This window comes from Myodes glareolus, chromosome 5 (assembly GCF_982192425.1).
Source record: "Myodes glareolus chromosome 5, mMyoGla1.1, whole genome shotgun sequence".
NCBI lineage: Eukaryota > Metazoa > Chordata > Mammalia > Rodentia > Cricetidae > Myodes > Myodes glareolus.
The window spans coordinates 255339-268264 of NC_142030.1; the positions used below are offsets into that span (position 1 = coordinate 255339).

Genomic DNA, 12926 nt, shown 5'->3' on the forward strand with positions numbered 1-12926 from the left:
TGTGGTACTAGTAAATGTTTTATATAAGCTTCCTTTGATAATCCTAAGGAGCCTACTAAGTAAATAATGTCATCATCTTCAAGAAGATGAAACAGAGACTCTGACATATTAAGTAATTTGCACATGACATCAAAGCTCTAGGAATGAAGGACATTCAAAAGTTCAAAAGACCAAGTCTCTCTGAATCTATTGTTTTTAATACTATGTCTTTTCAATTTCATCTTGAAACAAATTTCCCCAAACTTTATGACCTTAGACAAAAGAAATGTATTCTCTAATAGTTAATTCTGGATTCCCAAGTCTGGAAAACTGTGTTGCTCTGTAGGCCACAGAAGAAAATGAGTTTCCTTATTCTTTCCTGCTTCCAGATGCCCACATCTCTTGACTCATGGCTGTTTCCTATTCTTCAAGGCCAGCAGCTTTGCATCTTTAAATGTCCTTCCACCTCCTGCAAACCTCTTACCTAAGAACTATTGTGAATACATTTAGTGTTTATGCAGGAAATCCAGGGTAACCTGTAGATCTTAAAATGTTTACTAATACCTATACAGCCACTTTACCCCAAAATGTCATCTTACATGCTCTAGGGATGAGAACATGGATATCTTTGGGAAGTACTTAGTGCATTACTTTTCTAGTCACTATGACAAAATAGCTAACATAAACAACGTAAAGGAGAATCAGCTTTTTTGAGAATTTTGGCTCATGTTTTCAAAGGGTTCAGTCCATGCTGGTTGAAAAGGCATGGCAAACGGAGCAGCTCTCTCTGCAGCAGTGGAAGACTGTCTGGCTTCTTGCTTGGTAACAGAACAAGAAATAGAGAACACTGGCTTGACCCCTAAGTGGATATGTCATTGAAAGTCATGCCCTTACTGTCCCACACTGTCAGACTGGCCCTGTGTCCCAACCTACCACCTCCAAAAACAGCTCCCACAACTGGAAAGCAAGAGTGACAGTAATGGATATTTATAGACAAACGATAGCATTTAGCCTATTATGCCTTTCTAGGTAGACTTTGTTGAGTTTAACTACACGAGGGAGTCCATTGCCATTAGCATCCAGTCTAGTAGCAAGTAACTGGCATTCAACAAACAGCATACAGTGTCTGTACTGAATATGATTAGCAGTGATTTAAAGTACATGTTGTATTTAAATGTTTGATAGTAATAGAACAAAGGTTGGAAATTAGCATTTTCTATAATTCTTGTTGGGGAAATTATATTGTTGTTAGTAGATGTTTATATGTTGAGATCATGTTATTTTTGAAACAAAAACAAAAGTACAATAAAAGTAAGTAATAGTAATAAATATAATCACTAATCAAAACAAAATGAAAGCACAAAGTTACAAAAGACAAAAACAGTAAGATAAGATTTCGTCTTAATCTTATTAACTATTAATAGTCAATTCCTATTTAAAGACTGAAATTGTCACATGACCAAATGTCTGAAGCTATGGGATAAGGGAGCATGAGAGCCATGGCAGACTCACAGGAGTTCTTTGAAAGTATTAAGTTTGCTTTCTGTTGCTATGATAAACAGTGACCAAAAGCATCATGGGGGGATGGAGGGAGGAGATAGGTTTATTTGGCTCACAGGTTATAGTTCATCACCTAGGGAAGGACGCCAAGGCAGAAACTCAAGAGCCTGGAAGCAGAAACCACAAAGAAGTGTTACTTACTAGCTTATTCCCCTACAGCTCAAGCCCACCTGCCCAGGAATGGCATCAAACACAGTGGGCAAGGCCCTCCTAAGTCAGCCATTAATCAGGAAAATGCCCCCACAGACATATACACAGGCAAGTCTTATAAAAGCAGTTTCTCAGTTGAGGTTCCCTTTTCCCAAATAACTCTAGTTTTGTCAAGTTGACAAAGACTTAACCAGCACAGGAAGATTTTTAAAATTTCAGTGAAAACAACAGCTATTCATATCTTTCAGGTACTATGCAGTACAAGCTACCAGTTCAGAGTAGCATCTGGCTCCAGAGATAGATTATATTAGACCAGAGCTTTGTAAATTTAGATTTCCGCAGTTGCTAGGGAAAGAGTATCACATGAAAATGAATGTGGAACAGGAAATGAAATGGGTGTTTTCAGTCCAAAGTTTGAGAAGTTGTATAAGGCCTCAAATCTCTTTGCATAATTATGATATAGACCAGAGACCTATACTTTTTGAACATACTTATTTAATAAATAGAACTATTATATATTCTTTTATACAAAGAATGCCGTTAAAAATTGGTGACTCTAAAGACATTGTAACCTAAGTTTGAAACATCTGTTATAATGACACAAAAGTAATAGAGTAACACATTCAAAATTAATAACGGCCGGTGAATATGAAAGGATGGAAAACACCATGTCAAAACAAACCAATGTAAAGCTAGCTTGAAAATGGCATTATGATAGTATGTGTTTAAATAAGTATTATGTGTTTATATTTAAAAGTATTGATACAGGGTAGGGGAGATAGTTCAGCAGATAAAGTTCTTGTTGTACAAGGATGAGAACTGATATTCAAATCCCCAGAAACTTATGTTGATTCTGGGTGAATGTGTCAGCCCACCTGTAATTCCAGCCTCTGAAGTACAGACAAGGGATCCCAGGGTAATTGGCCAGCAAGATTGGCCATATCAGCAAGGTCTGGGTTTCACTGAAAGACCCTGCTTCATTGAGAAAATTGCAAGAGTTGTTAGAGGATGATTTTCAACATCACCTCAGGCTTCCATGTGCACACACACATGCATATGCAACTGCAACCACACAATGCATATTTGCATACAAACCAGACACAGATATAACACACACACACACACACACACACAAACACACAAATCAAATAAAACAATTGAAATACTGGATATTAAATATGGTATCCTATTTAGTTTTATTTCACAAATAAAAATAGAACATGAAGCAAGATTTGTTGTGAAAATTAGAGATATTTTATTATGATAAAAGTTAATCTTTCATGAAATATAGCAATTTAAATTTGCATGTTCTAATAATACAGGATATAAAATGGTGGGTATAATGAAAAGAAATAGAAAAGTTTATTATAAAATAGAATATTTGAATATGACTCTTTAGTATCTAGTAGAACAAGCAGACCCATCAAAATCAGGAAGTATATAAAATGATTTTAAACTAGCATACATTTTGGAGTTACCAAAGCTGACCATATGCAAAACAAGGTGCAGTCAGTTTAAAAATTAACTAGAAATACATTGTTCAAAACTTTTTGTATGCCTTAATCTACCCCCTTAAAATTTGAATTAATTAATTGAGAGTTTTAGAAGGAAATGAAGTCATAGCAAAAATGTAATATTTTCAAAGTTAAAATGATTTTTTTCTAACAGATAATTCTTGATTACTTGTTATTTGACCCTAACTGTCAGTTAATTTAATTCTGCTAAGCCTTAAGGGAAGATAACTGAGGCTAGAAGTTAAATAAAAACATGTATTGAAAAATACATTCACAAAATGAAACACAGTTACAATTTTTGAATTTTATTATTCCCCCCACCCCCATCCCTTGGCCAAAGTGCCGATCCACTCCTGAATGCCTGAGAGGAAGATCGTGGGCCAGGAGAGCTGGTTGGTTGACTGAGACTGAGAGGAAGGATGCAATGCATGAGTCTGTTTTGGTACAGGAGAGAATCAAAAGTGAGGATGGGATGGATGAAATCTAAACGCAGGTACTCTCTGACTGGTTGAACTTTGAAACTATGTTGGAGTTTCCTTTCAGCGAAAGACTATTTGTCCTACCTACATTATACTAATATGTTATATGTGAATTAAGCTACATACACATTGCTTTAAAAAAAAAAAAGAGCAGAGGTAACCATAACTCCAGTTCCAGGGGATCCAACATTGTCTTCTGATCTCCAAAGGCACTACATGCATGGGGTGCACATATATTTATTTAAGCATAAGAGTCACAGAATAAAATGAATAAATCTTTTAAAAATTATTAAAGCAGGGGCATTTTTAAAGCAGAGACTTTCTTATAGATGCTAACTAAAATTATTTTAAAAGCTTACTGTAAAAATACCCATTTTAAAGGTACTGGAGAGATAGCTTAGAGGTTAAGGGCACTGCCTATTCTTCCAAAGGTCCTGAGGTCAATTCCCAGTCATCACACAGTGGTGCACAACCATTTGAATGAGATCTGGTGCCCTCTTCTGGCCTGCAGGTGTACATGTAGACAGAACACTGTACATAATAAATACATAAATCTTTAAAAAGAATATTAAAAGAATCATTCCTTTTACTACTATTAGAGTATTCTTTTTCTTCTTTGATCACATCTATGAAGTATATTGGAGAGAAAGAAAAGGTGGAATAAAAGTTTCTCCATTAAGTGTAATGTTGCTGTGGTCTCGTTCTCCAGGCCAGTGCAAAGCCCCATCATGGTTTCCATTTGCCAACCGTATAACTCAAACTGATGAATCCGAGTTTCCCATTGGAACATCTTTGATGTATGAATGTCGCCCAGGATATATCAAGAGGCAGTTCTCCATCGTATGTGAACAAAACTCAGACTGGACAAGTGCTGAAAATAAGTGTATACGTGAGTAACTGCAGAGGAAGATGACAGAGAGTAGATACTTTGTGGCAAATAGTAGAGTCTGTTTCAAGTTTGTCTCCATTTTAAAATTATGACACATGTCATTAATAATATTATCTAAGGCATATATAGTACATTGACTCATTCTTGTAAGTCATACCTTTACTCTCTGCTTCTGGCTTCTCAATTGTTGATAAATTTAGTAATAATGACCATCACAGAGCATGATTGATGAAAAATACCCTCAGGATATTTCACTTAGTGTATCCAACTTTGCACAAGTGTCACTAAGTAACTAGTGATTCCAAAGCAAAGAAATGTGTATTTAATAACTAAGAGATGGAAAAAATCCCAGACTTTGAGGCCTGTGAATTGGAGCACTTAAAAGAATGCCTTGGTTATAAATGAAGTATTCATGTTTTTGGAAGTCACCATGTGAAAATAAGAAAGAACTTGGATGGGAGTTCTTTTGGAAAGAAGTGTCTGGTGAGTTTCCTCAAAGTAGCAAAAATCTATGAAATGTTACAATTTTGTATGCTCTATATACAGTAAGTTACAGTCAGGTTAGAACTTCATAAACTAAGAAAAGTTCAGTTTACTTTACTTGGTTCAAAAATCCTATTTCTTTCTCACAGGTAAATCATGTGCAAATCCTAAAGATCCTCAGAATGGCATAGTGCATGTACTCACAGACATTAAATTTGGATCCAGTATTAATTATACTTGTAATACAGGGTGAGTTGGCAACAATAGCTCTTCATCAAGACTTCTGGAACAACAGTACCACCTTATATCCAGGACTCAGGAAAGACATCTAGTTTGTTACTTCCTGATTTGAGTTTTGGTTGTGTTTTGATTTGTTTGTGCTAGAGGTTGAACTCAAGGCTTTAAGCATGCTACACAAGGGCTCTACAGCAAGTCCACACCTTCAGAATGTTGCCTAGCCTTAAAAGGCTTGAATATAAGTGTTTAATTCTTGATTGAAATATACAAAAATATAACATGACTAGGTGAAAAAGATATGTTATCCCTGCTGAATAATCAAGACAGCACACATTAGTCAACTTTCCATTACTATAACAAAATATTTGAGATAGTTAAAAGGAAGAAAGGTATCTTTTGATTCAGTTATAGAAATCTCAGTTCAGTTCATGTTCACTTAACTCTCGTGGTTCGATCTAAGGTGGCATGGTCCATTACAGCAGGGACAAGGTAAACCATTCACCTCATGGTTGCCATGAAGAAAAGAAAGACTTTGAGGCTAAGATCTCAGTATCTTCTCCAAAGGCATATAGCTGGTGACCTAACTTTGTCCCTTAAGGCCCACCTCTTAAAGATTCTACAGCAGTCCAATAAATTCATAGCCTGGGAGACTAAGCCTTTAAACTATGAGCCTATGAGGATGTTCCTAACTATGGCAACATACATAGGAAGTAAAACACTCACTGGGTGGTATGGTACAGACTAAGCACACACTCTTTGCATTGATAAATCATGAACCAAACTGTGAGAAAGAAGTTGAAGAAACTGTGATGGCTGTGAGTTAGCATTACAGGTACATGTTCGAGAGCAAAGCCATATCGTTGAATGTTGCTGAAGAGGCAAAAGATAAATTCTTAGATAAGTTCCATTTACTTACTACAACCTTTCAACAAAGGAAGCATTAGGACCTAATGACTTCACCACTGAATTCTAATTTATTTTATGAAGCCAGTACTATGTTAATACCAAAGCCAGACATGACAACAGAAGAAAATTGCTGAACAATATCCTTAATAAACATCTTATAAACATTCTCTAAATTACTATCAGACAGACAGAATTTATAAGTGGTTACATGGGAGCTAATGAGATAAAGCTTCAACATCCATGTAAAAAGCCAGCCATGGCTCCATGTGCCTGTAATCCCAGCACTGGGAGAATGAGAGAGAGGCACATCCTAAGAGTTTGGTGGCCAGGAAGCCGAGCCAAAAGAGTGAGTTTTCAGACCAGTGAGATTTTTTTTCTCAAGGCAGTGGACTAAGAGTCATAGAGGAAGATGCCTGGCATCTTACTCTGAGTTCTTTGTGCACACATACGAGCACGCTATGTAGCACAATTAATAAAAACCCAGAGACAGAAATGGGAGTTCAACTTAAAAGTCAGAAAAGCAAAACAATCAGTCACTGGCTCTTACCTCTACCTCAGTCCAAAATGGCGATTCTACCTCCAGGAATCTCAGAATGAGACTGTAAGTGAGGCATGCACCACTATCACCCGGTTTCTATGGCAAACTAGTGTGACTGTTGGGATTAAAGGTGTGTGTCATGACTGTTTGATTTGTCAGGCTGATCATTGTGGCTGTTTTACTTTCTGAACTTCGACAGGCGTTGTTTATTAAAATACAAATAAATATTACCTCAGCACTATCACACAGACCCCATGTACACTCATACAACATACCCACTGTCATACATCATGATTAAGTGGGATTTATCCCTGAAATGAAAACTTAACAATGTACAAATAAAATGTGATATATCACACTAACAATGAGGTGTAAAAACATAGCCATTACCAGAAGAAAAGACATTTGAAAAAAATTCAAATTTTTCATTGTTAGAAAAGCTCTTTAAAAGTTAGTCATAAAAGGATTAGAGATTCTGCATATATTTTCCACATATAACAAGCCTACAACTAACATTGTTCTCAGTGGTGAAAGGCAGTCTTTTCTGTAAGATTAGGAGCACAAAAGCATTTTTTTCATTCTCAAAGGAAAGCTTCCCCTGTCCTATCTCTGTAAAACTACCCACTTCTCTCTATGGATCTCCCTGATTTTGGACTTACTTGAATATCCATCAGTAGGTAAGTGGTTAAGTGAATGGTGGTACATTCATGCCACGAGCTCTATAACAGAAAGAATTGCTTGATAAACCTCCAGTAATCATGCTGAGTAGAAAGCTAATCATATATGGTTACATTCTATATGATTCTTTATATAACTTTTTAAAAATTATATAATTATAGAAGTAGTCACCAGCAATAAGAATATGCTAGGAAAATCGGGACTGGGAAGATGAAAAGTGAGTGTCACAGTAACTAGACAGAACAAGAGATCTTGTGTCTATTTTAGTTCTTTCTGTGGTAGAAAATACACAAGCTTACATGTAAAATTGTATCCTCTTTCCCACTGGTTGCTGATGGCACATGACTTTTCCCCAGCATTCGGATCTCTGAGTTCAAGGCCAGCCTGGTCTACAGAATGAGTTCCAGAACAGTCAAAAAGAAACACAGAGAAATCCTGTCTCAAACAAACAAAAAGGAAAAAAAAAAGGAAAGAGGAAAAAAAATTTTAAAAAGTTTCTTTCATCGAGGAAAAGGAGCAAGTGAAATTTAAAAAACAATTCTTTACAGTTGCACTTCCCAAAATGACATGTTTTTTTAAAAATCTAACATAATAGTTATGAGTTAAGTTGCTGTGAAATAAGTGTCATGATTTGTTTTAATTTTATGACAGACAACTTACAGCATGTTAATTGAGTATTTCTGACTTTAATCAAGTATTGCTGTTTTTGTTCAACTTCGGTCAGATTTGAGTTCCTAGGTTCTACATCAATGAATCTTGCTGATAAGGCATACCCTTATCTAGGCTTTCACATTACTGTTTTCAAGGTATACATTAATTCATTCATGTTAGTATAATATATACATACACATGACATTTCTTTTGCCCTCAAGAAGCTTGTAATCTCTTTAAAATTAAGATTTATAGGAAACAACTATAATTTATTGCAGATTACATGATAACATAATAAAAAGAAAAATCTTATTTAGTTAGGGAGGCATTAAGAAGAAAATCAAAAAGTTCAAAGAAGGAGGTAAGATTTCAGAAGTCATGGTGTTTGACAAGAAAAGAAAAAATGTATTGAAGCTTTCAAGATAGTAATCTCTGGGAAGCAACAATTTAAGCAGGCAATTACTTATGAATTAATTAACATTCTTTATTCTGTGTATAGATACCGCCTCATTGGTTCCTCCACTGCTGTGTGTATAATCTCAGATAACGGTCTCATTTGGGATAATGAGGCACCTATTTGTGAGAGTAAGTTGAAATTTTTATTTCTATCACCTTTACTTATGTACTTTAAATTTTCTCTGGAATTATACAACTTTTGCAGATCTAAGATTGAACCCAGGACCTTATGCCTGTTAGGAAGTACTCTATCACAGATGTAAACCTAAAGCCTATAACGGATTTTAAAAATTGTTATTAAAATTCCTCTTATTTAATCTGTTCTTCAAGAAAATGAAGATGTTCTGGCTAGTTTTGTCTCAACTTGACATAAGCTAGAGTCATATTGAGAATAGGAATTCTTGGTTGAGAAAATGCCTCCATAAGCCTGTAAGGCATTTTCTTAATTAGTGATCTATGTGGGAGAGCCTAGTCCATGGTGGGTAGTGTCCGTCCTGGGCTAGTGGTCCTAGGTTCTATAAAAAAGCTGGCTGAGCAAGCCATGAGGAACGTAAGCTTCCATGGCCTCTGCATCAGCTTGTGCCTTCAGGTTTCTTCTTAATTAGAGTTCCTGCCTTTGTTTCTCTGAGTAGAATGTGTTTTAAAATGTAAGCCAAATAAGCTCTTTCCTCCTGAAGTTGCTTTTGGTCATGTTTTTTCATCACAGCAATAGTAACCGTAAGACAGAAGACAACTACAACATTCTTGAACTACAACATTCTTTAAGTTCTCCTTGGTCCTGGGATGTTCCTTTTCTAACTGTAGAATGTATAAATGTAAAAAGTCTTCCAATCTTACTTTTAACTCAGTTTACTTTAAGTTATGTTTGTTTTTCAATCTCTAATATAACTATCATCCTGCTTGGCCAATTAATAAAATTTTTGTCCATATTTTTCAAGGTTAGTGAAGCTGTGGGCTAACCTACACTTTCACATATTGTAAAGTTTCTGTCCTGCCCAGACCTACAGCCATTCAGTCCCAAAGAAACACACAGAGGCTTATAACAATTAAAGTCTGTTTGGCCTTTAGCCCAGGCTTATTATTAACTAGCTCTTACAACTTAAATTAACCCATAATTCTTGTCTGTGTTTAGCCACGTGGTGTGGTACTTTTTATCAGTGCAACATTCTCATTTGTTTCCTCTGCATCTGGGTGGTGACTGCATCTGGCCTTTCCTTTTCCCAGAATTCTCCTAGTCTGGTTGCCCCACCTATACTTTCTGCCTGGCTATTGGCCAATCAGTGTTTTATTGAACCAATACCATTAACAAATTTTTACAGTATACGAAAGCATTATCCCACAGCAACATATGGAACATTTAAACATATACATTTTATGTAAAAAAGAATCAAATTTCAAACTGCATGTATTCTCAGATTAAAACACAGTATAACTAGTTATAGCTGTGTCTATACTTTTATCTGTTTAATTATCTAAAATTCCTATAACTTAAGTCCACTAAATAGCTCTAAGTCTCTGGGGGAAAGCTAGAGGAAATTTTGGTATATTTGATAGTAGGCTATGTCCTGCAGAAGATCATTTCCTGTTATGTGAGTTTTTCTAGACCTATAAACCAATTCAATCTCTTTTACAATAATTCGCTGTAGATTTTTGTCCACCAGACCGAGATCTCATCTCACAAATAAGTCATATAACATTGTCCATAGTTACATGATGATGATCTTGATAGTCAGATCATTCTGTTGTTTCCATAGCATAATACTAATGATCAAAATGTCTAAAATTATTTTAATTTTTATTGATACTAACTCTCCATGTTTGTGGAGTGACTGTTCAAACCTTGTGTACATTATTTACTAGTTTATTTACTTGTTTTATAGAAATTCTTGTACATAGTTTCATATTTTCCAATAAATAAAACAAGTATGTTTTCTTTTAGTCTATGCCCAGTCTTTTTTTTCTTTTTGAAAATAGAAGTTCTTCATTTTAATATTGTTAACTTTCTAATATTCTCCTTCTAGTTACTGATTTTTCTGTTCAAGAAATCTTTGTGTATTATGATGACATTTTTTCCATCTTATGCTCTAAAAACTTTGTTGTTAATATAATTTTTAAAGTTTTCCTTTCAATTGACAACAGATTTGCAAATTAATAGACAAGTAGAAAAATCTGAAAGCTGATATAAACTCTGTAATATGATCAAAGAGCTTTTTCAAATGGAGAGATCAATTGTATTTGTAATTTCATGTGTTTATAAGAAAAAAGTAAAAAAAGTTTATAGGAAAAAGTAGGTGAACACGTTATATGCACCTAAATAACAACATTTTAAACCTCATCTACAAGTCAATAAATATTAAATGCTTTCAATGAACATTTATACTCATTTATAATGAGTGTAAATATCTTCAATTCAGTGATTCATTGGATTTCCCCAATTTATATAAACTTTAATCTGTTTTTTTGGCCAGGAATTCCTTGTGAAGCACCCCCAGCCATTACCAATGGAGAGTTCCGTGCTCCTGCAGAAGATTTTTATTATGGAATGGTGGTCACCTATCACTGCCAAACTGGTGATAGAGGGAAAAAGCTCTTTAATCTGGTGGGTGAGCCATCCTTACACTGTACCAGCAATGATGGTGAAGTTGGAGTCTGGAGTGGCCCTCCTCCTCAGTGCGTTGAACTTGGCAAATGTACACCTCCCCATGTTGAAAATGCAGTCATGGTGTCTGAAAGCAAAAGCTTGTTTTCCTTAAGAGATACTGTGGAGTTTAGATGTCAGCCTGGCTTTATCATGGAAGGAATCAGCAGTATACAGTGTCAAGACCTAAACAAATGGGAGCCAAAATTACCAAGCTGCTTCAAGGGTGAGTCTAATCAGTGCTTGGGAAGCCTGCATTCCATGGGGTGTGGAGGACCAGATAAGGGTTGGTTCTGGAAGAGGGTGTATGGTGAACAGGTTGGATGAATAAATTTTCTTGGGAGGGAATGTGAAATCAAGAAGGGTCATGTGTTGTGAGTGTTTGTGCCCCTTCACAACACATCCATTCAAATTGAGAATGAGATAAATAGGAACAAGTAATGTGATCCATTCTGGGAATTCTCATGCACAGAAGTTCTTTTCATGTATTGCCATCTCCAGCCCTCAAAAGTTATTCATATGCATAATATTTACCAATATAAATGAGTGATCCGTGGCTAGTCATATTAAATGCATGCATATTTAATTCCTAAAATGAAGCAATGGGGTAGTTATTATTTCTTTCATATTGAGGCTTAGGGGTTAGATAATTTTCCAAGATGATATAGATACTAACTTGCAGAGCAAAAATTAAAATCCAAGTCTTTCCATCTGGCAGATACTCCCAAGGAATGAAGACTTTCCTGTAGGTGATAATGGGTTATAAAGATATTAGACAAACAGGAAGAATAAAAGGAAAACAATGTTGCCAAAGATCAGGGAACTACTGTTACTACAGGAATAGAGCTGACACAGCTGGCCCTACCCTGGTTGACACTGTCAACCTCTGTCAAGGCTGACACAGCCAGACCCTGCTACTACTTCCAGGATAGAGCCAATCCTTGCTGTCATTAGTGTTGCTGACTGCTGGTCACTTGAAAGATCATCAAGTCTGCCTCAACTGATGCTGTCCCTGGATGCATAAAGGTGTCTACACATCTCTTGTCCTTTAGTTTGATATATATGTCCTCCAAGTGGCAGAACTTAATTAGAGCCACTAGAGCAGTGATTTTCTTTTTTTTTTTTAATTTATTTAGAGTAGTGGTTTTCTATCTATGTGTTGGGACCCATTTGGCAAACCTTATCTCCAAAAATATTTACATTATAATTCAGTAAAAGTAACAAAATTACAGTTATGAAGTAGCAACGAAAAAAATTTTCTGGGTGGAGGTCACCAGAACATGAGGAACTGCTATTCAAGGATCACAGCTTGGGGAAGGTTGAGAACCACTGTCCTAGAGAAAAGAAATTATAGTGTTCATGTTTTTACCCATAAGAATCAAAAGGCAATATATAGTATGAAACTGAGAATCAATAGAAATTTAACCAGCCTATTCTTTAACTATCACAGCTCATGTATTAGTCAAGGGAAACTCTTGAAAGACGAGCCCTCAAAGCAATTATTATAACATAAAAAATATTTGGAAATCCTTAAGAAAGTCATTTTTCTAGACCAATATTCTAAAGTTCAAGGCTAGCCTGGCCAACAGAGCTAGTTCAACAGCCAAAGCTACACAAAGAAACCCTGTCTTGAAAAACAAAACAGAAAAGAAATTGGGAATGTTTTAACCTTAGTGTACATCTTAGAGAAAAAACAATAAACACGCTTTATCAGATATAGTCACAGTGTCTGCTATAGCACTATGAACAGGCTATACGTTAGAGTCCT

At 35.6% G+C, this 12926-nt stretch overlaps 1 protein-coding gene across 3 annotated transcripts in view; it reads left to right on the forward strand.

The window, feature by feature from the left end:
- Cr1l (complement C3b/C4b receptor 1 like) overlaps positions 1-12926 on the forward strand; it is a 34604-nt gene that overhangs the window by 5073 nt on the left and 16605 nt on the right. For all 3 annotated transcript variants that reach the window (XR_015737817.1, XM_087906008.1, XM_087906007.1), the window contains exons 2-5: positions 4392-4571; positions 5204-5303; positions 8564-8649; positions 10989-11384. Coding sequence is in view for 2 of the 3 variants with exons in the window: in XM_087906008.1 (XP_087762134.1) it covers positions 4392-4571; positions 5204-5303; positions 8564-8649; positions 10989-11384 (762 nt within the window). In the remaining variant the exon portion in view is untranslated. The remainder of the gene's footprint in view (positions 1-4391; positions 4572-5203; positions 5304-8563; positions 8650-10988; positions 11385-12926) is intronic.